Source organism: Zea mays, chromosome 3 (assembly GCF_902167145.1).
Source record: "Zea mays cultivar B73 chromosome 3, Zm-B73-REFERENCE-NAM-5.0, whole genome shotgun sequence".
In the NCBI taxonomy this organism is placed as follows: Eukaryota; Viridiplantae; Streptophyta; class Magnoliopsida; order Poales; family Poaceae; genus Zea; species Zea mays.
In genome coordinates, this window is record NC_050098.1 from 115,013,444 (window position 1) to 115,039,953 (window position 26,510).

General features: G+C 44.4%; 1 protein-coding gene across 1 annotated transcript; it reads right to left on the reverse strand.

Annotated features, from left to right (window-relative positions):
- Nucleotides 1-453: 453 nt before the first annotated feature.
- LOC100285146 (uncharacterized) lies at nt 454-3,572 on the reverse strand. Its single transcript, NM_001158040.2, has 6 exons — nt 3,360-3,572; nt 1,824-1,934; nt 1,578-1,670; nt 1,332-1,481; nt 1,135-1,193; nt 454-748 (listed from the first exon to the last, which is right to left on the reverse strand). The coding sequence occupies exons 1-6, from the start codon at nt 3,559-3,561 to the stop codon at nt 692-694; spliced, it is 672 nt and encodes a 223-aa protein (NP_001151512.2). The 5' UTR covers nt 3,562-3,572; the 3' UTR covers nt 454-691.
- Nucleotides 3,573-26,510: the final 22,938 nt, after the last annotated feature.

A 26,510-nucleotide genomic window follows, 5' to 3' on the forward strand; every position in this document is an offset into this window, starting at 1 on the left:
GCTGCTGTAGGCTGTAAGCTGTTAAAAAGCTAAAAACCGTTTGGTCCGAACGAAGAGGATCTCCCGGATACCGATATCAAGTTGTCAAGTGCGTCTGCGGCGAAGACAGCGAGGCCTCGACTACGGAGTTCATAGCCTCGACCTATAATGGCGTCGCGTCGGGGTTTTTGTCCAGCAACCCGATGATGAAGGAGGTGAGATTTGAGAGGAAAAGGAGGGGAATAAGATAAATAATTATTGCTTACTTTTTTCAATCGCCTGCCAGCATTGTATAGCCCGGTTCCCTAACAAACTCATGCCACTTATCATCTTATCTAAACAACTCTAATACTTATCTCCTACTTTCTAGCCATGCTTATCTTCATGCTAGCGCCTAAGCCTTTGCTGCCGGCGTTTGTTGCTTCTGGCCGCACGATCTGCGCTAGTAGTGGTGGCCCCACATAACACCAATAGTTGCACCGATAAGCTCCAATCAGGATTATCCTTAATTGATGTGAATAATAAGCCACAGTATACAAGGACCAGCAATCATGTCTACATTGACAAATCATTCAGGGGATCACAATTTGGAATGAAACTTTATTACGTGTCAGCAAGAATATAGCCAACATGGGAAACTTTGTTGTTGACAGAGAGGTAGCATCAACAGCACCAACTCTAACTCTCTGAGAAGAGAAGTCCCAAGTTCCGCTCAAGCATCTGCTTCCACAAGAACAAAAACTGGCCTGTCCCCAAGTTTGTCTCGGCCCTGAATACATGTTGTAGTTAGAATTAGAATAGTACACAGCATAATTTCTCATCATAAGTAGTGTTAGATTCTTCCTAGTAGATTAGAGTGATTGTTTAGGGTGCAGAATTCCAGCGTCTAAGATGGTAGTGCATTGATGGTACTTAAAAAATGGATTAACTGTTTTTTGACCCTTTCCTACTCACTGAAAATTTACAAACACGAAGTTGTCAGGGGCCCATTTGGATCCAAAAGAAACTCCCAATAAGAGCAAGAACAAAGTACACAGTGGTATAGGCATAACATTTGTCCACAGCCGGCCAGAGAAATTGATGAATCAAAGCAGTATAGGCATAACATTTGTCCACAACCGGTCAGGGAAATTGATGAATCAAAGCAGAATATACCTTCAGTTCTGGCAATTCAATGACGCAAGCACACTCAACAACCTTTGCTCCAACACGTTCTGAAAAGGAAAGGGGGCACGGATGAAGTAAATAAACTACCATACAACAAGTCACGGGAAAGAGATGTCAAATGACACTTAGAATGCCAGAAAGTACACTTAGAACACCGTAAAAAAATACAGTACAAATTAGCTCACCAATAAGTTTGACAGCTGCACAGAGTGTTCCACCGGTGGCAATAAGATCATCGACTACAAGAGCCCGATCGTTGGCCTGTACAGCTCCAACATGCATCTCTATCTTGTCAGTTCCGTATTCCAGAGAATATTCTTCGGAGATCACCTCGCCTAGTAGATAGATGAAAGAGTGTTTGACTATTTCATCCATGATGAACTCAGAAGCAACGGTACAAGTACAACAAGGTTAATCACAGATATGCAGACCTGGCAACTTCTTCGGCTTCCTCAAAGGTACAAATTTAGCACCGATGGCTAGAGCGATAGGAGGACCAAAAATGAACCCTCTAGCTTCCACACCTGTTTTAACATAACACCAGATACGAGAAAATGAGAAGCACAGAACCTATAAGGCCACCCATTTCACTGTCTATACGATTCTGAAGTTTTCTAATGAAAGCTTGTGTAGTCAGTGTCCAGAAAAGAAGAAGCGAGTGTCTAGCTGTACATTACCAGCAACTACGGTGATCCCTTGGTCCTTGTACCGCTCAACGAAGAGGTCGATGGTGTCACGGAACGCCTTGGGGTCGAGCAGCAGTGTCGTGATGTCCTGGAACATGATCCCTACGCAGAGACGACGCAACAGTGCAATCGATTAGAACCAAAAGGCGCCGTGATTTTTTAGTTGTCAAATCCGGCACCGTTAAATCCCGAGAGAAATGCTACTGTACACTCCCATACAGTTTCAGTAAAAAATAGGGTTTTTTAAGCTGGTGTCCTGGTGAGATAATTGCATATTTGGGACTCTAAACATTGCGCTTCGCACAAATACCATTCGAAAGATTTTCTTCGTAAAAAAGGGACTATAAATATATTCTAATTGATTATACTACCATTTAACGTGTATTATACCTTTTTATAATTTGTTTCCATGTATTTATCATCTATGGGTCAAAATTACCCCTACCTCTCCCTGGTTTCTTCGTTCGTCTCTCCTGGAAACTCTGCGTTCTTCTCGGCTCTTCTCTCGCCACCGACCATTTCATGCAATTATCTCGTCCATTTCATGCACCCTCGACCGGTATCTTTCCATATGCTGTTGCAGAATGCATAGCACACTGCAAATCCAAGGTACTGTCTGTCTGTCTGCAGATTATTTGTCACCAAACTGCGTGTTGGTGTCGCCAAGATTATATTACGAAAAAAATGATTGACTTGCTGCCTTGCTGCTGCTAATATTCGGTTACTGTAGAGGAAAGAAACAGCTGAGGATGCAGTACCATGTTCCTGTTGCCTTCCTCGCCACTCGTCTACCCGAAAAAGTTAGCATCCATCGTATCATCGACGCAGTGTTAGTTTTGGTGTGTTCTGAATTACTACCGGCTCAGTGACTGATAGACTGAAGCCCGGCGCGGTGGCAGCTCTGCCCGGCGCGGTGGCGGCTGCTCTGCCCGGCGCGGTGGCGGCTCTTCTGCCCGGCACGGTGGCGGATCCTGCCTGGCGCTCCTCGAGGTCGTAGAAGCCGTCCGCGCGCGTCTGCCACGCTCGGCGAGAGAAGAACGCAGAGTTTCCAGGAGAGACAGGGAGAGGTAGGGATAATTTTGACCCTTAGATGATAAATACATAGAAACAAATTATAAAAAGGTATACTACACGTTAAATGGTAGTATAATCAATTAGAATATATTTATAGTCCCTTTTTTACGAAAAAAATCTTTCGAATGACATTTGTGCCGCGCAATGTTTAGAATCCAAATATGCAATTATCTCGGTGTCCTCATTTCCCTTAGTCGTGTTTTTTCCTAAAAACCCTAAAAAATACTATATCTAAGCAGTGACGCGAGTTTACGCAGAGTAGTAGTTAACGCAAACTCCGAAATCCCGAAAAACGAACAGACTGTTTGCTTGTCCGGCACCTTACTCCTCACTCGCGCCCACTCATCCAGCGACCCGTCGTCCAACCACGCGAGCGGTACAGCAGGAGAGTTGTCGAGACAGAGGGAGAAGTAAGGTGAGGTACAATCGTACGGAAGTCGGGGGTGAACCCACCTGGCTTGGGGAAGTCGGGGATGACGCGGATGGAGGAGGCAATCCCCGCCAAGCGCGCGTCGGCGGACGCCATCGCGACCACCGCCTGCCCTCGCCTCCCGCCGGTGACGCGCACGCCCAGTGGAGCCGCGACGCGGACGCGGGGACGAAAAGGCGGCGCGGACGCGGACGGGACGCGAGGCTGGCACCGGAGGAAGAGCATGCTCCGCTCCGCTGCTCTTTTCTTTTGATCTGGGCCTTCCCGCGGGCCGCGGGCCCATGTCGGTAAAACCGTGCTCGGGAGCCGACCGTCCCTGACACGCGGGACCAAGCAGGCTGTTCGGGCCCGCATCCAGTGCCTTGCGTCAAGGGAGTGGGGTTTGGGGAATCGAAACCTTCGTTTTTGCGTAGGTGTGCTGGTGGGTCCCACGCGGTGTGGACTGTGGAGTGGGGCCGGGGGGCGGCGCAGTTCGTGCCTCCAGTCCTCCACCAAGTGCCAACTGCCAAGGCACCAAGCGGCAAACCGGTCGGGGGTTGTTGGTCGGATGACATGTGGGGAGGGCCGGAAGAGACCCGTGACAAGGCGGCCGGAAAGAAGAGAGGCCTGCTCAGCGTGCCAGTAGTGCCGCTGCAGATCATGCAGTAGTCATGAAAGTCTGGGCCGTGCTCAATGGGCCGGCAGTCCGTGAAAAATAAAACAAGATCTGGCCTAATACGATTGATTTAAACTCGGGCTATCACCACACATATCGTGGGCTAGACCGTGCTCTAAATTTCAGTCTGTCGTCGGCCCAGCACGTCGTTCTGAGCCATGTTCGTGCCGGCCCGGCACGGAAACAACACGGCACACACGATTAGACTCGATCACTAGCAGACTGGCTCACCACACGTCCGCACGCGTTCATTTAATCAGGTTTAGGGTTTACTCCCACTTCCCCGTCTCCAAGTCTCCCCTCCGTCGGCCGCCGCCATCCATTCGGTCGTCTCCAAGTCCATCACCGACGATGGCCCCAGCACTCCAGCAGCATGGATTGGAGGAGAGCACGCCTAGCCTGTCGGGTGTCGGCGGCTCGGCCGTGCAATCCTGCGTCAGCTCCACGAGATGGTTCCCGGCTGGTTCCTGCGCGTGCGCGAGATGGTCCGTCTACGGCTCTACGATGCGCCAGCTCCACAAGAATACGAGATGGTTCCTGCGCCAGCTCCACGAGATGCGGAGCACGGAGGTGGCTCAAGGCGGCCAAGATGCGAGAGATGGCTGACTGCCGAACTGCCCAAGCCCCAAGGTATGTGCTGACTGTCGAACTACCGATGTGTCGTGTGCGTTAGCGGCCCGAAGCCCGATGTGTCGCGTCGTCTTGGACTCTTGATCTGTGCCTTTTTCCAAGATAGATCAGTAAGTGCTTGATCCTTTGATTCTCATCCAACCTCTGTTCCCACATCGTGCCTCATTGATGATGCGATTAAATGGTCGTATTAACGAAACCCTAATTTGGATTTAGTTGAATTAGGCAACAACAACACTATTTATCTACCCCCAGCCCCTCTCGGCCTATCTCGTCATTAACCAAGCCACCAGCCCACCAGTGACCACTGACCAGCCACCATGGGAAGGAAGAGGGCAGCTGTTAAGAAGTCTTATGTTAGTAGGGACGATGGTTGTAGCAATCCTCCCTAACTCTCTCCAATCGTAGGAAATGCTGCTTTGGATAGTACTGGTACCGAATCTGCTGATAGGGTTCATGTTGAAGCTGAATCCTTTGTGGTCAGTGCCTCCTGCCCAGTAGATGTTGATGGTGATCATGTGCCAGTGCCACTACCCCGAAAATCTAAAGCCTCTGTTTCCAAGACAGAGTGTTGGAATCATATGGACAAGCGGGAAATTGTTGAGAATGGTATAAAGACTTTTATTGCTATATGTCATTATTGTAAAACTGAGTTGAGTGCAGATTCTGCTGGTGGAACTGGACATTTGAATCGTCACTTCAAAGCATGTTTGAAAAAGGTAGGGCAAACTGTTGGTGGAGGTGTGCAAACCCAATTGAACTTCACTGTCGATGGCACTGTAAGTACATGGGTTTACAACCCACAGGTAGCACGTGAAGAAATTATCAATTACATCGTCTCTGAAGACTTACCTATTATGATTGGTGAAAGCCAAAATTTTAAGAATTTGATTCAGCGTGCTTTCTGTCCACAATATCAATCTATTAGTAGAACTATTACAAAATATGATTTGATGTCGTTGTACCAAAAAAACTTGTTATACTTAAAGAAAATCTTAAGAATGTTTAGTTTTCATTTGCTTTAACTTCTGATATATGGACATCATCACACCAAAAGACTAGTTATATTTCTGTTGTTGCCCACTATTTGGATAATTCATATTGTTTGAACAAGCGTGTTATTGGTTTAAGAGTAATGAATGTTTCACATACTGGTACTGCCATTGCTAATCATATTCTAGAGGTGGTAAATGATTTTGAGATAAAGAATAAAATTCTCTCTATTACTCTTGATAATCTTTCCTCAAATACAAATGCAATTGAATTTCTTACCCCTCAACTGCAGTCATTCATTGATGGTTATGTTATTCACCAAAGGTGTGTGTGTCATATCATAAACTTGGTTGTTCAGGAAGGCATAACAGTTGTAAGTAAATTTTTGGAGAATATTCGTGCTGCTATTCGATTCATAACTAGTACCCTCAAATGGTTACAAAGTTTGCTGAGTACTGCAAAGCAAATAGTATGAAACCTAGGAAATTTGGCCTTGATATGAAGATTAGATGGAATTCAACCTACTTAATGCTTAATAAACTAGAAGATTATGAAAAAATATTACTATTTTTATGAATGCTAATTCTCAGGATCTTGATTTGGTGCTAACTGAGGCTGATTGGTATATTGTGAGATATTTTAGAGAGTTTCTAATGCCCTTTTATGCAGCAACAAATGTTCTATCAGGTGTTTATTATCCAACTTCTTGTTTAGTGATTGATTACATCTGGTTAATTGTTAAATCATTTTCTAAACATAAATCTGATTCCCTCCTTAGAACTGTTGTTGCCCCAATGGAGGTAAAATTTCTGAAATACTTTGATAGAATATCACACATATATTGCTTTGCAACTATTTCGAATCCTCGTAAGAAACTTGATGGTTTACAAACTGCCTTGGAAGGAATTAGTAACTTGCTAGATAAGGATTACTCAGATGCCTTTAATCATGTAAAAGATGAATTATTTCCTGTGTTTGGCTTTTACTATAATAAATATGGTGGAAATGAGGTTTCAGGTACTTTGCCTGAGCCTGACACAGAAACTTCATTGACATCCCACTTATGGAAGAGGTCCAAAGGAAAAGAAACTGCTACCTCATCAGTAAGTCAAAGGTGGAATCCTAATGCTGAATTAAATCATTATCTGTCTACTAACTTTGCAGCCACTGATCACACCTTAAAGGGTGATAAGGTAAAGCTACTTGAATGGTGGAGGGAACATAAGTACAGTTTTCCAGTATTGTCTCATTTTTCTAGAGATATTCTTCTTGTTCCTGTTTCCACGATTTCGTCTGAAGCAACATTCAGCACGGTGGGGAGAATAATTGAAGAAAGGAGGTCTTCTCTTGCACCTAAGACAGTGGAGGCAATAACTTGCCTTAAAGATTGGAAGAGAGCAGATGATCGAAAGCAACATCAACTGGAAGCTCCTGAGATTGAACAAGCTTTTGCTGATTTTAGCAATGATTAGTCATTAGTGTTACCTTTTCTTTTATCTAGTTCATGGTTGACTATTATTGTAATATGGACTGGACATTAAGACTTGTGATATGTGAACATTAATACTTATGTCGATCTGTACTCTTTTCCTTATAGAGGGGGCCCCTCACTGGGTGTAAGGTTTTTAACGAAGCAGATCGAGGAATAAAATTTAGTTTCCCTCAAATCTTGTTGTGTTCACTGATTTAGTGAATGGTGATGACTTTTAGTGATCCCTAGTGCTCAAATTTTGTTGTGTTCACTGATTTAGCGAATGATGATGACTTGTAGTGATCTCTAGTGCTCAAATCTTGTTGTGTTCACTGATTGTGTGCCTGCCTGGGCCAGCATGGCCCGACAGAAGCCCGTTGTGCTTTAGGGCCGTGATGGGCCTTACTTCAACTCACCTGGCCCGATAAGGCACGACCCAACTCTATTTCGTGCTAGCCAGGCCCGACTAGCCTAGGCCCGAAGCATGGCGGGCTCGTGCCGGGCTGGCACAGCACGACCCAAGTTGCAGCATGAAAATAGCCTAGAGGGGGGTGAATAGGCGAAACCTGAAATTTATAAACTTAAACACATACTAAGGTCGGGGGTTAGTGTTAGAATTAAATTCAAGTCCAAAAGAACATCTCTCTTGCTAGGAGTTGCTCAAGGATTGCAGATGACGTATGGGAGCTAACTCAAATTCACACTAGCAAGGAAACGTTAGAGAGGGGAAAACAAATCAAACAAGAATCAAGGCGAGTGAACACGATGATTTGTTTTACCAAGGTTCGGTTCCAAAGAATCTAGTCCCCGTTGAGGAGGTCACGAAGACCGGGTCTATTCCAACCCTTTCCCTCTCTCAAACGGTCACTTAGACCGAGTGAGCCTTTTCCTTAATCTCTCGGGTCACTTAGACCTTGCAAGGACCACCACACTCTTAGGTGTCTCTTGCTTCGATTACAAGTCTCTTGAGAACAAGAAGGGAAAAAGAAAAGGCCAATCCAAGCAACAAGAGCAACAAAAGAACACAAGTAATCCTCTCACAAGCCCTAATGCACTAGAGTTGATTTTGAGGCTTTGAGTTGATTGATTGCTTTGGTTGTGCCTTGGAGTGTTGGGCTTTTGCTCTTGCAATGAATGAGAACTCATAAATGCTTGGATTGGAGTGAATGAGGTGGTTGGGGGTATTTATAGCCTCCCAACCACTTCTAGCCGTTAGCTGATTTCTGATGGCGATGGGCGCATCGAACAGTCCGGTGCGCCATCAGACAGTCACTGTGCATTGTTCGGTGCACGCCACGTCAGTGCAACCGTTAGGGTTCGGAGCAGTTGACTGTTGTAGACGTTTGTCTTCTAGCTGCACCGGATAGTCCAGTGCCCTCTAACTTCTGCGCTTCTAACTCTGTCGCGCCACCATTGCTTTTGCAGAGTCGACCGTTGGTGCAGAGAGCCTTTGCTCCGCTGGCTCACCAGACAGTCCGGTGAATTATAGCGTAGCGCGCCTCCATTTTCCCGAGAGTGGCTGGTTTAACTCTGTCGCCCTGGTGCACCGGACACTGTCCGATGCGCCATTTTTCAGCATACTCAAGGACTTACTCCATTTTTATTTGTGTCCGTAACTTGATTTCTTTATTGGTTTGTGTTGAACCTTATGCACCTGTAATACATGAATTCTAGACAAACTAGTTCGTCCACGTGTTTGCGTTGGTCATCAAACACCAAAATTAATTATAGGAAATGGTTAACCCTATTTCCCTTTCAATCTCCCCCTTTTGGTGATTGATGCCAACACAAACCATAGCAAATAATAAATGTAGAAATATAACTAGTTTGCAATTGAGATGAATGTGCATAGGTTACTTGGAATTAAACCAATAAAAGATTTTAAACATATGAATAAGAGTGAATGGTTTGGCTTTCTTTTATTTAATATTTTGGACCACATTTACACCATAGGTTTTGTTTTTGCAAATTTTTGGGAATCTATTTTAAAACTTTTGCAAATAGTCAAAGGTATAGGAATATGATTGCAAGAAGCATTTTTTTGAAATTCCTCCCCCTGTTTCAAATGATTTTCTTTTGACTATATAAAAGCTCCCCCTAAGTGGAATTCTCCCCTTAGCTTTTTAAGAGGGTTTTGAAATAGATACCAATTTGAAATTCTACTTTCACATATCAATTTTAAATTAGATACTAATTGAAAATACACCAATTGAAATTTACCAATTAAAAATTCATTTCGAATTTTTTTGAAATGGTGGTGCGGTCCTTTTGCTTTGGGCTTAATATTTTCTCCCCCTTTGGCATTAAGCGCCAAAAACAGAGAACTTGAGAGTCCTTTTTCATTTTTATCCCCTTATGGGGCCTAATACTTTCTCACAAATGGTAAAATGAATACGAGTGAAGGGTTATACCATGAGAGTTGTAAGAGTAACGACAAAGGGTAAATGATACCGTCAGAGTTGGAGTGGAAGCCTTGTCTTTGCCGAAAAACTCCATTTCCCTTTCAATCTACAACTTATGATAGAAATACACTTGAAAACACATTAGTCGTAGTCTTGGCACAAGAAGAATAAGAAATATGCATTTGCACCAAATGAAAGAGATATGATCAAAGGTATATAAATTAGCTATGTGTGCAATGTTTCAATCAAAGTTCCGAGAATCAAGTATATTTAGCTCATTCCTAAGTTTGCTAAAGGTTTTCTCATCTAGGGGCTTGGTAAAGATATCGACTAATTGGTTGTGGGTGTTAACATAAGCAATTTCGATATCCCCCTTTTGTTGGTGATCTCTCAGAAAGTGATACCGGATGTCTATGTGCTTAGTGCGGCTGTGTTCAACGGGATTATCCACCATGCAGATGGCACTCTTATTATCACATAGGAGAGGGACTTTGCTCAATTTGTAGCCATAGTCCCTAAGGGTTTTCCTCATCCAAAGCAATTGCGCACAACAATGACCTGCGGCAATGTACTCGACTTCGCGGTGGAAAGAGCTACGGAGTTTTGTTTCTTTGAAGCCCATGACACCAGGGATCTTCCTAGAAACTGACAAGTCCCTGATGTGCTCTTTCTATCTATTTTACATCCGGCATAATCGGCATTGGAATACCCAATTAGATCAAAGGTAGATCCTTTAGGGTACCAAAGCCCAAACTTAGGAGTGTAAACTAAATATCTCATGATTTTTTTACAGCCCTAAGGTGAACTTTCTTAGGATTTGTCTGGAACCTTGCACACATGCATACAAAAAGCATAATATCTAGTCGAGATGCACATATGTAGAGTAAAGAACCTATCATCGACCGGTATACCTTTTGATCTACGGATTTACCTCCCATGACGAGGTCAAGATGCCCATTAGTTCCCATGGGTGTCTTGATGGGTTTGCCATTCTTCATCCCAAACTTCTTAAGTATATCTTGAAAGCTACCTTGTAACCCGTTACTCAACACATACTCACCAGGACGTAGGGTGTTACACATCTCTAAGCGGCCCGAACCTGTAAACATTGTCCACTGTCCTTCGTGCATCTGGCACGAACCATTTTGCTACAGTCGGCGACACCGTCCTACTCCTAAAAACACCTTGAGGGGCAACCCCAGGTGTGCGGTCGGACCCAAAACACCGAGAGCTGGCGCGCCAGGTAGGGGGTGTGTCGACAATCCAAGCTAGCTCAATGGCCGTCACCTTCCACAACAAGATCACCCTCCGTCCCAGATCCGTATTCTGCTTCGGAACAATCTCATCCATAGCAGACGAAGAGGGAAGTCTACATCACATCGCCGATCTGCCAAAGAAGGAGTCCACTCCAACACGCTCCGAGAATATCGGGGTGAGGGAGGGAAAAGCGCGACCTCCAGCGCTACGAAAAAAGATCGCCCTCAGCAAGTCAGGGGCCGAGAGCCCGCTGACCCGGAGAACTACACTGTCTACTTCCTCGACGAAAGAATGGACACAGATCGCAAGGAACAAAGAAGCCGGGAGAAAGCAAGCTGTTCTTTCCGTTCCTCCACCCTCAAAGGAGAACGGAAAAAAGATCGTCACAACCGCCGTACCATTCTACCCCGACGTCCTCTTCATCGGGAGAGTGGAGTCGCCCCCCGTCTCCGACGATGAGCCGACCGCGCCTGGGGAAGAACCACCTCAGCGGGAATCCCGCCAACGGAGAAACCGGCACCGAAACATTCGGTGACACCACGAGGCCGGAGAACGGGATCCGGAGCAACCTGTCTCGCGGGACGAGGTCTCGGAGATAGGAGAAACTCTGGAGGAACGCGTCTTTAGAGAACGAAGGAACTCCTGACGACGTGACCGCCGCCGGGCTCAGGAACAAGCCGAGCAAGATGCAAGGCAACGCCGGGAGAATCCATTCTTCGGGCGCAACCTGAATCCCGACTTCGCCCGAGCCATGAACACGCCGAGTGAAGTTGGGGGAGTACTAGCTCGGATAGCTGATGGACTCCCTCGGACTCCCGACGCCGAGGGCTACCGGCGACTGTTCACCCAGGCAGCCAACTATCTTCTACCGCTTGCTCACCCGTCGAACGATCTATGACACGCTATCAACAGCCATCGGGACGCGCAAAGCTCCATCAATGCTTCGCGTGAACGACGGCACGAGAACGAGATTCGCCGCCGGGAGGAGTACGACAGGGATCATGGCATCCCAGCTCGGAGCCAGGCCACCAGAACTGAGTCGGCAACGGCCTCAACTGGCGGTACTACCCGGGGACGATCGAGGAACCACAACAACTACTCCCCTCCCCGAGATAGAATCATCCCCGACGACAGGAGGACACGTGTGGAGTGTCTGCTCTTACTCCACGCCTTAGGGCCATCCAATGGCCTCCTAACTTCAAGGTATCCAATGTCGATAAATATGAACCTAAGCAGGATCCAGGGGTCTGGCTAGCCATCTACACCACCGCTGCTCGAGCTGCTGGGGCGTCCGAAGACGTGATGACCGCGTACTTACCCATTGTCCTCGGGCAAGACGCGTTGCAATGGCTGCGACATCTACCCCGACACTGCATCGACGATTGGGGCGACTTCAGTCGACGCTTCACCGCCAATTTCCAGTCCCTCTCCGACAAACCGGCGCAACCGTGGGACCTCAAATCCATCAAGCGTCGGGGGGACGAAACTCTCCGGTCGTACCTTAAAAGGTTCCAGACCATGAGAAATCGTATCCCCGAGGTCACGGAGGCGGCCGTGATCGAGGACTTCTACAGGGGATCCAATGACTCGGCCTTCATCCGAGCCATATTACAGAAGGCACCGACTACCTCCGAGGGGCTGTTCCGGGAAGCCGACCTCTACATTACCGCCGACGAGCGAGCCCAGGACCTCATCGGGGGAGCAAAGCCCGCGCCGGCAGCACCACGACGCGACGCGAACCAGCAACCCGACAAACGCTGGGAGAAGAGACCTCGCGAAGAAGTACACGCCGCCGGACCACCAGCCTCTCGCGCCCGGGGAGGACCTCGCGGAGGCGAGCGCACGCTGGACGACATCCTCGACGCCCAGTGCCCGTACCACAAGGACATGCGCCACACTCTTCGGAACTGCCGGGACTTCAAGCACTCCGTCGGGCACGGCCGACCCTTCCAACCTCTACCTCCTCCTCCGCCGAGGGGAGGACCAGAAGAACCACGACAACCCCATCAGCAGGAGGAGGGAGGAGGAGGAGCTTTCCCGCGCGTTGACAGGGAGGTCAACGTCATTTTCGGCGGACACGGGTCGCAGGAGAACAAAAGACAACAAAAGCTCAACGATCGCCAGATACTGGTGGCGACCACCGGTCCTCCCGCCCCATACCGGTGGTCGGAGCACCCGATCACTTTCACTCGGGCGGATCAATGGCTCAACTTCGACCACCCAGGCAAATACCCGCTCCTCGTCGATCCGGTGATCCGAGAGAGCCGGGTGAAGAAGGTGCTAGTGGACGGGGGGAGCAGCATCAACGTCACCTTCCCCCGGACACTCCAAGGCTTGGGAGTTCACCTCAAAGAGCTCCACGAGTCGGACACTCCCTTCTTCGGCATCGTGCCGACTGAAGGGGAATACCCGCTGAGCCACATCTACATGCCCGTCACCTTCGGAACTCCAGAGAACTACAGAACCGAGTTCCTGAGGTTCGAAGTGGCGAACTTCGACTGCGGGTACAATGCCATCATCGGGAGGCCGGGATTGGCCAAATTCATGGCCATTCCTCATTACACGTACATGATACTGAAGATGCCAGGACCACAAGGAATCATAACTGTTCGCGCCGACTTCCAAGGCGCCGCAGAGTGTTTCCGAGTGGCCATCCAAGCGGCCCTCACCACCAAGCCGTCGACGATTTCTTCAACACAGGCGAACTCTAAGCATGAGGAGGACCTTGCAGTACCGGAAAACGAAGCTCAGGCCGCGACCTCTATGCGGCCGATTGAAGAAACTAAAAGGATCAACCTGGGGTTCGCTGATGAACGCAAGACTGCCATCATCAGCTCCAGCCTGAACGACAAATAGGAAAGCGCGCTCGTCCAGTTTCTGCAAGATAACCGAGATGTATTCGCATGGCAACCTGCGGATATGCCGGGAGTCCCAAGAGAACTGGCCGAGCACAAACTGAAGGTCTATCTCCAGGCAAGGCCGATTCGGCAAAAACTACGTCATTTCACACCCGACAAGAGAGAGGCCATTCGCGCCGAGTTAGCTCGCTTGGTCGCGGCTGAATTTATTAGAGAGGTGTTACACCCCGAGTAGTTAGCCAACCCTGTTCTTGTACTCAAAAAGAATAAAGTGGATTGGCGCATGTGCGTCGACTATACTGATCTCAACAAACACTGTCCGAAGGATCCCTTCGGGCTCCCGAGGATAGATCAGGTGGTGGACTCCACCGCTGGATGTTCTGTGCTATCTTTTCTGGATTGCTATTCCGGGTACCATCAGATTAGTTTGGCAAAGGAAGATGAGGAAAAAACAGCGTTCATTACTCCATTTGGTGCTTTCTGTTATACCTCCATGCCGTTTGGCCTCAAAAACGCTGGAGCGACTTATCAGAGAGCTATTCAAACATGCTTAGCCGATCACTGGGGCAAGCGTGTGGAGGCCTACGTAGATGATGTGGTAATCAAAACGGAGAACTCGAAAAACTTCATCGAAGACTTACAGCTGGTTTTCAACAGTCTGAGGCGGTATCGATGGAAGCTTAATCCCGAAAAATGTGTTTTCGGGGTACCAGCAGGAAAGTTACTCGGATTTATTGTCAGCCACCAGGGAATCGAGGCTAATCCTAATAAGATCGAAGCTATCATGAAGATGGAAGCACCCCGATCACAGAAGAAGGTTCAGCGACTTACTGGATGTATGGCAGCTCTGAGCAGATTCATATCCAGGTTGGGAGAAAAAGGTTTACCATTTTACAAGCTACTCAAGAAAGTGGATAAGTTTCAGTGGACCTCAGACGCACAGGAAGCCCTAGATGCACTGAAAAGATTCTTGACGACACCACCAGTACTGAAGCCGCCACGGCGAGCCACATCAACTCAACCAGCTGTAGATCTGCTGCTATATATCTCTTGCACGACTCACGTGGTAAGCACCGCGTTGGTAGTCGAGCGAGCAAAAAAATGACATGCTTACACAGTGCAACATCTCGTTTACTTCATCAGTGAAGTTCTGGGTCCCTTGAAGAAAAAGTATCCTCAAGTTCAGAAGCTATTATATGCAGTACTTCTAACTGCCCGCAAGCTACGTCACTACTTTGACGACCACAAAGTCATAGTAGTCACTGGATTTCCAATAGGGGATATTCTTCACAACAAGGAAGCCATTGGCCGAATAGCCAAGTGGGCCTGCGAACTGGGATCTCATGACATCGAGTTTCTGTAACACCCCGAGGGTCCACAAACACCCCGGAATGCTACTAAACAACACTTCTGCCATCTATATATAAAATTTCGGCAGCATCCCCTTTGCAAAATTGCATAAACGAGGGGGCAACAGTGTATAAACATATATCATTACAAAAACATACTAAGTACTATTAATCGGCTAGCAAGAGAAGTTAAACATACGACATGAACTGAATTAACTAGTGCGCACGACTAGTTGAAAAAAAGCAAACTTCCTTTGACAATAAATTTCTAATTAAATCATGGCTGCACCTCGGCAGCGCTATTGTGAGAGTGAAAGTGGACGTGCTGCTACTCCCCTCATTCCCAACATGTATCAAGTACCTGCATTGAGTAATGCAAGAGTGAGATGACACATCTCAGCAAGTAAAATAATATCAAACTGTTTAACCACATAAGAACATTGTTTTACCACCACTTGATTCCACAACCTTCTTATTACGAAGGTGCAGCACGTATACAACGTACAACACACCTAGTCACCACACCTCGCAGGTAGAAACCACAATAGTAACATAGTAATGTCACACTTCATATATATATACCTCATGAGTGCAAATGTCTGCAAATGCAAGAATGACTTCTGCCTTCATACCTCTAAGGATATGAAGCCACATCGTACCCCTCCTCGAGCAACGTACGATGCTAAAAATGTACCGGTACGGTCGGACCATAAGATCACGACATAACTTCAAAATGCAAGATGGATGATGCGATGTGCATGTCATGCCTACAACACTTCATATAACGTGATTCAAAAAGATACTTCAACTTCATCCAAGATGGGAATCAACCACATATATCATTAACAAATTATGATCATCCACAATATTAGGCAATTGAGAATTAATACTTCCAAACAAATAAACTTCATCATAGAATTCAATGATTAACATAATTAAAACTTATGCATACTCAATGATAGAGAATAGGATGCAAACCAAACGGTAGCAACCACCATTGTATTTACTTGCCTTTACCGGAAGTTCGGGCAAATCCCTAAGTACGATCCGGAAGTCCACCACCTGTTTTTGACACACAACTTAGTGCACCGATTTCACATAATCAGGCTCATAAGCAACGCCGCACCTACGCACAAACTCAAACCCCGCCGCGGGTTACATCTCTCCCCACACCCACCAAACTGCAGCGGGGCTGTTTAATAATTTCATAACTTTAAAATTATGACAGCAGTGGTAACAAACAAAAACTCCAGAGGCATCTACATAAAATTCCCCACAAGTTTTGTACACAATTTATAATTAAATTCCAACATCTAATTAGCCCAAAACAGTCCACAAGATGAACCCTGTAATCTGTTTTTTTTTGTCTTTTGGACAGCGACATACCCGGATTCAAACAACGATATCTTTTAAAATATAATTCCAAATCAAGTGCATAAGTACTCATTGGAAAGATAAGACAAAGCCCTACATTATTATCATACTGGTTAACACTAATTACCCACGAAAAATGCCCAGAAACTGCTAATACTACTGCTGTTCACCCACCTGAAAATCTGTTTTTTTGGACAGCAACATAACCGGATTCAAACAACGATATCTCCTAAATTATAACTCCGAATCGAGCGCATAAGTACCCGTTGGAAAGGTATGACAAAACTCTACATGATTCACCCAATGATCCCCACTAATTACCCACGAAAAATTCCCAGAAATCCCTAGAACTACTGCTGTTCGCCCACGCACAAAATTTCAGGACAACACCTCTACCGATTCGGATAGGTAAACATATAATCAATTGGATTACAACACAATTAAACAAGATACAATCTCAAAATCACCTTGAATCCTCCCCCTTTTCTCTCTTCTTTTTCCCTCCACCAAAATCCAATTGAAGACATGCACCAACGCGACGTAGATCCGAGCGGGAAAGGAATGGCACCTAGGAGAGAAGGGCTTGAGGAGGGGGCGGCTAGGGTTTGATGGGGGAGGTGGGGTGGCGGCTGCAAATGGGTGGAGGAGTGAGAGGGGCGTCCTCCAAGCCTAGAGAGAGGGGGGCGGCTGCACAAGAGAAAGGGGAGGGGGTGGCTGAAAATAATCCCAAGGGATTAAGGGAGGGGCGGCTAGGGTTAGGGAACTAGTGGGCCGGATCAAGAACCACGGCCCAACTCGTTCACACGTCAACCCCCGACCCCCCCTAGCGCATGAGTCTAACCAAAATTCTACTATTTTACTGGTGAATGCTTCCCCAAAAATTCCCAACCCCAAAAGCGTACCACCCGAAAGAAAGAAGGAAAAAAGAAACAAGGAAAGAATAAACTCCAACTTCTCTTCTTTGCAAACTGGGTATCACACTCTACCCCCCTTGAAAAGAATTCGACCTCGAATTATGACGCTTCTATCAGAACGACCAAAGGAAATATCAGCGACGACAAAAACTCACCCCATAACAAAAAGTTCGGGGTACTTCTGTCGCATCAGCTCCTCGAGCTCCAAGGATTCTAGGATACGCAGGAGACGACACTCTAGAGTCAGGTCTTGCTACATGGGAATCGACTCTAGCTCGATTTATTGATTTGGATTCTGCAAATACTTTCTCAACATAGAGACATGGAATACATGGTGTACATTGATCATAGACTCCGACAATTGCATGTGCTAAGCCAAGCTGCCAACTCGGGCTAAGATAGTAGACGGTCCTATATACCTCGGACAAAGCTTTCCTGACACCAAATCAACCTTGACACATGCAAGTACTTCAATGAATATATATATTAATGCAATACATACGGTGCTCCTATAGCCTAAACCAAACCTATTCAAACAAGAGTAACTTCAAAAGACCAATTTAATGCTTGCATATTTCTAGACAGCAGCACAACAGTTAATTGTTTTGCTCATAACTCACAAAATATGCATCCAAAAGTAGTAAACTAGGACTTTATGAAAAGCTTACAAAGTCCACTATACCCTTGGTATTATCATCACCACAATATTTGACACTTAGAAAGGCCAAACAATGCAAAACGTAAATTTTGTCCAGACTTGGACATAATTCAACTACTTACTTCAAAAATCCATAATTGGAGTCTCAGTCATCCAATTGAGGCGCTCCTAGACTTTTTAGGAAGCTAGTAAAATGTTCTATATTTCATTTATAAACATATTAGGTTAATTCAATGCATATCAAGATCAAAAGACATAAGAAAGGCTTTGCTGTCCAAATTTGGATAGATTCTAAGATTCCACTTAAAACAGCTGTAGCTTAACTTATAGGTCACCAAAAAGGGTGATCCAAAATTTGTTGGAAAGCTTAAGGAAAGTACTACCACTTCTTTATAATTTATAAGAACTGATTCGAAGTTTAACTTAGACAAACAAGGTCAGTTTCGAAATCTGTACAGAATCTGAACAAATTCCAAGACTAGACTTGAGAAAATCATAACTCCCAAGCTTCTAGATCTATGGTCATGAAATGTTTACACAAGTAAGATGAAGAAGTTTGCTACAACTTTTATATACAACACCTCTACAGAAAACATGGTTTCATTTATTGAACTAGATGCATAACCAAAACTGGTCATACAGTCCCAAACAACAAGCAATAGATTTATTCAGGTTCTATACTCTTCTAAGATTAAGCGTTCATCGAAGGACTAATAACTTTAGGTTCTTCATTACGAGACACTTAGATCCAACATAAGGATAGAAGCAATATGCTAACTTTTTAAATCATTTTAAGCCTGATCTCACATCATGCAAGCAAGAATCGATTTAACCATACTATGCCTGCCCATATATCCATCCAAGCACATTCTATACATTATATCATCCCATCGAAGAACTCTCTTTTTTTAATTATACTATGCATATATATCCATCCAATAACTCACACAATCTCCATCTCAACCTAGACTTCACACGACGTAACTATTTCATACTTACGCAATCACGCAAAGACCAGAAAACATGGCTTCACAACAATACGTACTGACCTATTCAAATGTCCCTCGCTATCTCTGTGTTTCAGCCCACGCTCCGCATATACATAAATAAGATAACTATCACAACCACTACGTCTATTCCCTCCCACCATACAACGTAATTAACATGGATTGCGAAAGAGCTCACTATAACCCAAACTTCCATGGAAATATCCCTAAATAGAAAATTGACAATCAACAACACAAATGTTCATTCTGTTTCTACCTCTTTCACTATAAAAGCAATGATAACAAAGAAATATTGTAAAATCATCTAAACTTCATGATCTACAACTTTCGTATTCAAAGGATAAACAAGGTTTTATTTTATCTCCCATTTTTAATTTGACTTGTAAGGCGACATACAAGATCTGCCACCAGAACCTGACGGAGCATGACCCATAAATTCAAAACCTCATAACTCTCTGCATCTAACAAAATTTTGCAAATATAAACTCATTGGAAAGATTATAACATTCCCTAAAACTTTTATTATAATGAGTGTCTCGGAATTGGTTTCCAAACCGATAAAACAATGCAAACTGCTTTGTTGCAAAACTGATATGATAGAAACAATGGACAACTAAAATTCAAAATCCTATAACTCCTGCTATACTCAACTTAAACTACAACGATCACGCGTTGGAAAAGTTTGGAAATTGTCCACGACTTTTGCAATAAACTTGCACCCAAATTTATCTTTATAGCCCTCAAATCTGCATGACCTACAGCTAAACTCAGCCTGAGATACTACACATCGGAGATTCGACTTATATCCGGACAACCACGTCACCCAATCTATTTAACAGACAATTACAAGTAAATACCCATTAAAAGATACTGAGAAAAACTAAAAGTTTTGGTTAAAGAGAATTCCCAAATTTGGGCTCTGAAACTATCAAAAACGCGGTCGATTTGTTGGTGGTTTTAACGACACCTAAAGTTCAGACACAACGGTACAACAACTTTAGAGTAGCCTAACTCCAATTATATGCAATGAAAATTACAAACCAATATTCTTTGGAAAGATCATGAAATTACTAAAACTTTCATAATCCAGCAAAGACCAAAATTTACCGTCTTCAATGTCTATACTTCCGTACAAAATTAAGGCTGCTATAGGAAACCCATAACTCTCAAATGTTTAGACCAAACTGGGTGATTAAGCATCCTATGCAAAGATGAAGAAACCTACTACAAAACATTCTAGATAAGTGAAGCCTGATTCAGCCTCCAACTAAGTTAAGATGACTCCCAAAACCAAACAACACCTTACCCATAAAAAACAATATAAAATAAAACCCAAGGCATTGGCAGGTGCAATCAACACTAGGATTTTCCACTACCAAATGGGGATGCAACTCCCCAAAGCCTTTAAACAACACTTTACCTAATAGGTTAGAACACTAAGCACAACAATCAACGGATTCAACAACCTCGTTTGTTAATGCCACTAAGGTCAAACATCCATGTATCGACAATGTATGAAACAACTGGCATACCCGTCTCTAGCACTATAAAACATGGTTGTTATTACACTAGAATCCCACTACTAGAGCTCTCCACAACTATTCTGTTGACGTGAAGCAAATGGTGCTCACATCATATAACATCTTTTTCTCCTCTCAAAAGAGATAAAATTTACAATACTCATAAAGCAATGGAGGGATAACAACAAGAAAACTAATATACTTCTTGACACAGACTCATGCAAAACCTTCATAAATATTACTTTCAATACTAAAATAATAACACGATATTGTGCTCAACAGTAGTAATTGGACTTCAATAAGACAATCCACATAACCAAACTACCTTGATTAACCTCACATACAACAAAACCTACTATTACTGCACTTGAACAATTTATACCTCATGATATCACAGGATGCATTCAAAGTAGTAGACATACATGATCTATCAAACCATCATTCATATAAAAAAATCTCAATCCGATGCAACAACCCCATCACTAAAGAGATAGATGACTAACAAACATAAGCAACTCCCAGTTAAGCATTGACTTCGTTTAAGATAAAGCGGTCTAAATAATGATTCAACAAGCATGCATAGAGAAACTGATCATAAAAAAATCAAACTACCATACAACGTTGGCAAATAAAAAAAATATAAAACGGATTGTCAATATCGTCCACATGACTAGCCTGCAACAACTAAAAATTATGCATAGCCTTTATGGCTATTGAAACAAGCCATAGAAGGAAAACATGCACGACATAAAATCCACTTGAAACCACCCTATTTATTTTTAAAAATAAGGTTGCACATAATAAGGAAACCCATCAGGTAAACATGGTTGGACTTATCAATCTACGTCATCTTACAAATTCACTTGAGTTCTACCAGTCTCAAGATTTCATAGACATTACAACGTTGCCTTTGCTCTATAGAGACAAACCAATTTTATACTAAGATCAAGTTAGCAAGTAGCCACACTAGCCAAAAAAAAGGTGAGGCGCAAAGCATTGCACCCACGGAAATATTACATTGATAAGTTGGGTTGTAACCCAACAGTCAATCAAACTCAACAACACCATAAAACTACATTATATAGTGTTTTCACACTACACCAAGTCGGATTAGACCCACTATACACAAGCTCAATAAACAATCGGTCCTACAAGTACTAGAACCCAAGAATCCTTTTGGAAAAAAAACATCCACAGTCAAGCATATAGAAATATATGATAGTAATAGCTCAGAGATTTGAAAACATTGCATCCAAAAAAAACATCATGACGATATGAATATAAAACAAGTACATTAGTAGCTTCACTTGCATAATAACTTAAATAACAACCACATCAAGAAACCAATATTAAATAGAAGTAACATATCATATCAAGCATTACGTTGTTAACAACATACCCCATCAAACCATAAAGGGATTTGGAATAAGAACATTCTAGTCATCTATACAATAAAATACTAATATGAAAGATATACGAACCCATACCCTTCCTATATGTGCAAGTGTGTCAAATTTATCTTCAAATTGCGTAGAATCTAAAGCCTATGTTCTGGTACCAACTGTAACACCCCGAGGGTCCACAAACACCCCGGAATGCTACTAAACAACACTTCTGCCATCTATATATAAAATTTCGGCAGCATCCCCTTTGCAAAATTGCATAAACGAGGGGGCAACAGTGTATAAACATATATCATGACAAAAACATACTAAATACTATTAATCGGCTAGCAAGAGAAGTTAAACATACGACATGAACTGAATTAACTAGTGCGCACGACTAGTTGAAAAAAAGCAAACTTCCTTTGACAATAAATTTCTAATTAAATCATGGCTGCACCTCGGCAGCGCTATTGTGAGAGTGAAAGTGGACGTGCTGCTACTCCCCTCATTCCCAACATGTATCAAGTACCTGCATTGAGTAATGCAAGAGTGAGATGACACATCTCAGCAAGTAAAATAATATCAAATTGTTTAACCACATAAGAACATTGTTTTACCACCACTTGATTCCACAACCTTCTTATTACGAAGGTGCAACACGTATACAACGTACAACACACCTAGTCACCACACCTCGCAGGTAGAAACCACAATAGTAACATAGTAATGTCACACTTCATATATATATACCTCATGAGTGCAAATGTCTGCAAATGCAAGAATGACTTCTGCCTTCATACCTCTAAGGATATGAAGCCGCATCGTACCCCTCCTCGGGCAACGTACGATGCTAAAAATGTACCAGTACGGTCGGACCATAAGATCACGACATAACTTCAAAATGCAAGATGGATGATGCGATGTGCATGTCATGCCTACAACACTTCATATAACGTGATTCAAAAAGATACTTCAACTTCATCCAAGATGGGAATCAACCACATATATCATTAACAAATTATGATCATCCACAATATTAGGCAATTGAGAATTAATACTTCCAAACAAATAAACTTCATCATAGAATTCAATGGCTAACATAATTAAAACTTATGCATACTCAATGACAGGGAATAGGATGCAAACCAAACGGTAGCAACCACCACTGTATTTACTTGCCTTTACCGGAAGTTCGGGCAAATCCCTAAGTACGATCCGGAAGTCCAACACCTGTTTTTGACACACAACTTAGTGCACCAATTTCACATAATCAGGCTCATAAGCGACGCCGCACCTACGCACAAACTCAAACCCCGCCGCGGGTTACATCTCTCCCCACACCCACCAAACTGCAGCGGGGCTGCTTAATAATTTCATAACTTTAAAATTATGACAGCAGTGGTAACAAACAAAAACTCCAGAGGAATCTACATAAAATTCCCCACAAGTTTTGTACACAATTTATAATTAAATTCCAACATCTAATTAGCCCAAAACAGTCCACAAGATGAACCCTGTAATCTGTTTTTTTGTCTTTTGGACAGCGACATACCCGGATTCAAACAACGATATCTTTTAAAATATAATTCCAAATCAAGCGCATAAGTACTCATTGGAAAGATAAGAAAAAGCCCTACATTATCATCATACTGGTTAACACTAATTACCCACGAAAAATGCCCAGAAACTGCTAATACTACTGCTGTTCACCCACCTGAAAATCTGTTTTTTTGGACAGCAACATAACCGGATTCAAACAACGATATCTCCTAAATTATAACTCCGAATCGAGCGCATAAGTACCCGTTGGAAAGGTATGACAAAGCTCTACATGATTCACCCACTGATCCCTACTAATTACCCACGAAAAATTCCCAGAAATCCCTAGAACTACTGCTGTTCGCCCACGCACAAAATTTCAGGACAGCACCTCTACCGATTCGGATAGGTAAACATATAATCAATTGGATTACAACACAATTAAACAAGATACAATCTCAAAATCACCTTGAATCCTCCCCCTTTTCTCCCTTCTTCTTCCCTCCACCAAAATCCAATTGGAGACATGCACCAACGCGACGTAGATCCGAGCGGGAAAGGAATGGCACCTTGGAGAGAAGGGCTTGAGGAGGGGGCGGCTAGGGTTTGATGGGGGAGGTGGGGTGGCGGCTGCAAATGGGTGGAGGAGTGAGAGGGGCGTCCTCCAAGCCTAGAGAGTGGGGGGCGGCTGCACAAGAGAAAGGGGAGGGGGGTGGCTGAAAAAAATCCCAAGGGATTAAGGGAGGGGCGGCTAGGGTTAGGGAACTAGTGGGCCGGATCAAGAACCACGGCCCAACTCGTTCACACGTCAACCCCCGACCCCCCCCTAGCGCATGAGTCTAACCAAAATTCTACTATTTTACTGGTGAATGCTTCCCCAAAAATTCCCAACCCAAAAGCGTACCACCCGAAAGAAAAAAGGAAAAAAGAAACAAGGAAAGAATAAACTCCAACTTCTCTTCTTTGCAAACTGGGTATCACAGTTTCGACCTCGCACTGCCATTAAAACTCAAGCATTGGTTGACTTCGTATCAGAGTGGACTGAACAGCAAGTGCCGGATAACCCAGAGACCGCAGAAGTATGGCGAATGTATTTCGACGGCTCGCTGAAGCTACAAGGAGCAGGAGCAGGAATTCTCTTCACCGCACCTGGAGGCGAACACCTCAAGTATTCCCTCCAGTTGCTGTTTCCAGCCTCCAACAATGCAACCGAGTATGAAGCTCTGATCCATGGATTGAACATCACCATATCATTGGGCATCAAGAGACTGATGGTGTATGGAGACTCTCTGGTAGTCATAAGTCAGATAAACAAAGAATGGGATTGTTCAAGCGATTCAATGGGAAAGTACTGCACTGCCATCCGAAAACTGGAAGATAAATTTGAGGGTCTGGAATTTCATCATGTAGAAAGAGATCGGAACATGGCAACCGATGTATTGTCCAAGCTAGGATCCAGTCGAACTCAGGTCCCACCTGGAGTCTTTGTACAAGAAATACTACAGCCGAGCATCTCAATGGATCAAGCAGAAGAATGTAATATTATAAATCAGCCAGAGTCAGACTCTGATGACTAGAGAAGGCCAATCATCAGGTATATAAAGAATGAAGAGGAACCAGATGACAAAAATGCAGCCAAGCGCATTGCCAGACAGTCGGCTCACTACACACTCATTGGGGAGACATTATACAGAAGGGGTGCATCAGGCATCCTCATGAAGTGCATTCTCTCACCTACTGGGAAGCGACTTCTGGAGGAGGTCCATGTCGGGCAATGTGGAATACACGCAGCATCCAAGACACTAGTCGGGAAGGTCTTCAGGTCAGGATTCTATTGGCCAACAGCAAAGAATGACGCAACCGAATTAGTTCAGAGGTGCGAAGCTTGCCAGTACTTGTCAAAACAACAACATCTACCAGCACAGCAACTGCAGACCATACCAGTGACTTGGCCCTTTGCGTGCTGGAGACTGGATAAGATTGGACCTTTCAAGAAGGCTCAAGGAGGATACACTCATGTACTGGTAGCAATCGACAAATTCACTAAATGGATAGAATTCAAACCCATTGCCTCTTTGACCTCAGCTAAGGCCGTGGAATTCATACAAGACATAATATTCAGATTCGGGATACCAAACAGCATCATAACTGACCTAGGATCCAACTTCACAAGTTTAGAGTTTTTCGACTTCTGCGAGCAAAAAAGCATTCAGATCAAGTATGCTTCTGTAGCACATCCAAGAGCCAACAGGCAGGTTGAGCGAGCCAACGGGATGATACTGGAGGCACTCAGGAAAAAGGTCTTCGATAAGAATGAAAAGTTCACAGGAAAATGGATAAGGGAATTACCCTATGTCGTCTGGAGCCTAAGAACCCAACCTAGCCGAGCTCTACATGGAAACACTCCTTTCTTTATGGTCTATGGGTCAGAGGCAGTATTACCAGCCAACCTCAAGTTCGGAGCGCCAAGGTTGATCTTCGAAAGCATAGCAGAAGTCGAAGCCACCAGGCTAGAGGACATTGATGTACTCGAGGAAGAACGGCTGAATGCAGTAATCCAATCAGCACGATACCAGCAGACTCTAAGGCGCTATCACGACAAGGCCGTGCGACAGCGATCCTTCTCAGTAGGAGATCTCGTCCTCCGCCGAATTCTAACGGGGGAGGGACGACACAAGTTATCACCCTTATGGGAAGGACCCTTCATAGTAGCAGAAGTCACTCGGCCAGGATCATATCGTCTCACTCAGATGGACGGCACAGAAGTCGGGAACTCCTGGAATATAGAACACCTCAGGAAGTTTTACCCCTAGCTGTATTTCAAAAGCTATCAGGACGACGATGTACTCTGTAAAATGGAAATATGTCATCAATAAAAAAAAGAGGCTTCAAAGATACTCAGTTTGTTCATGATTAACTTGCATTCTTACTTAGCTCGGGGTGATCACTATGCCCTGCTAACGGAGCAATCGGCTTAAGTCGGCAACGACTTAAACCGGTGCAACATGCTCGCGCTTACTTAACTCGGGGTGACCACTATGCCCTGCTAACGGAGCAATCGGCTTAAGTCGGCAACGACTTAAGGCGGTGCAACATGCTCACGCTTACTTAACTCGGGGTGACCACTATGCCCTGCTAACGGAGCAATCAGCTTAAGTCGGC

Bases quoted from the DNA above. Each gene is read 5' to 3' on its own strand.
- LOC100285146 (NM_001158040.2), bottom strand. From the start codon at position 3,561: ATGCTCTTCCTCCGGTGCCAGCCTCGCGTCCCGTCCGCGTCCGCGCCG. The intron at 1,482-1,577 runs GTCTGCATATCT...TCTATCTACTAG, and splicing joins GAAGCCGAAGAAGTTGCCAG to GCGAGGTGATCTCCGAAGAA. The intron at 1,194-1,331 runs GTGAGCTAATTT...TTTCCTTTTCAG, and splicing joins TGCAGCTGTCAAACTTATTG to AACGTGTTGGAGCAAAGGTT.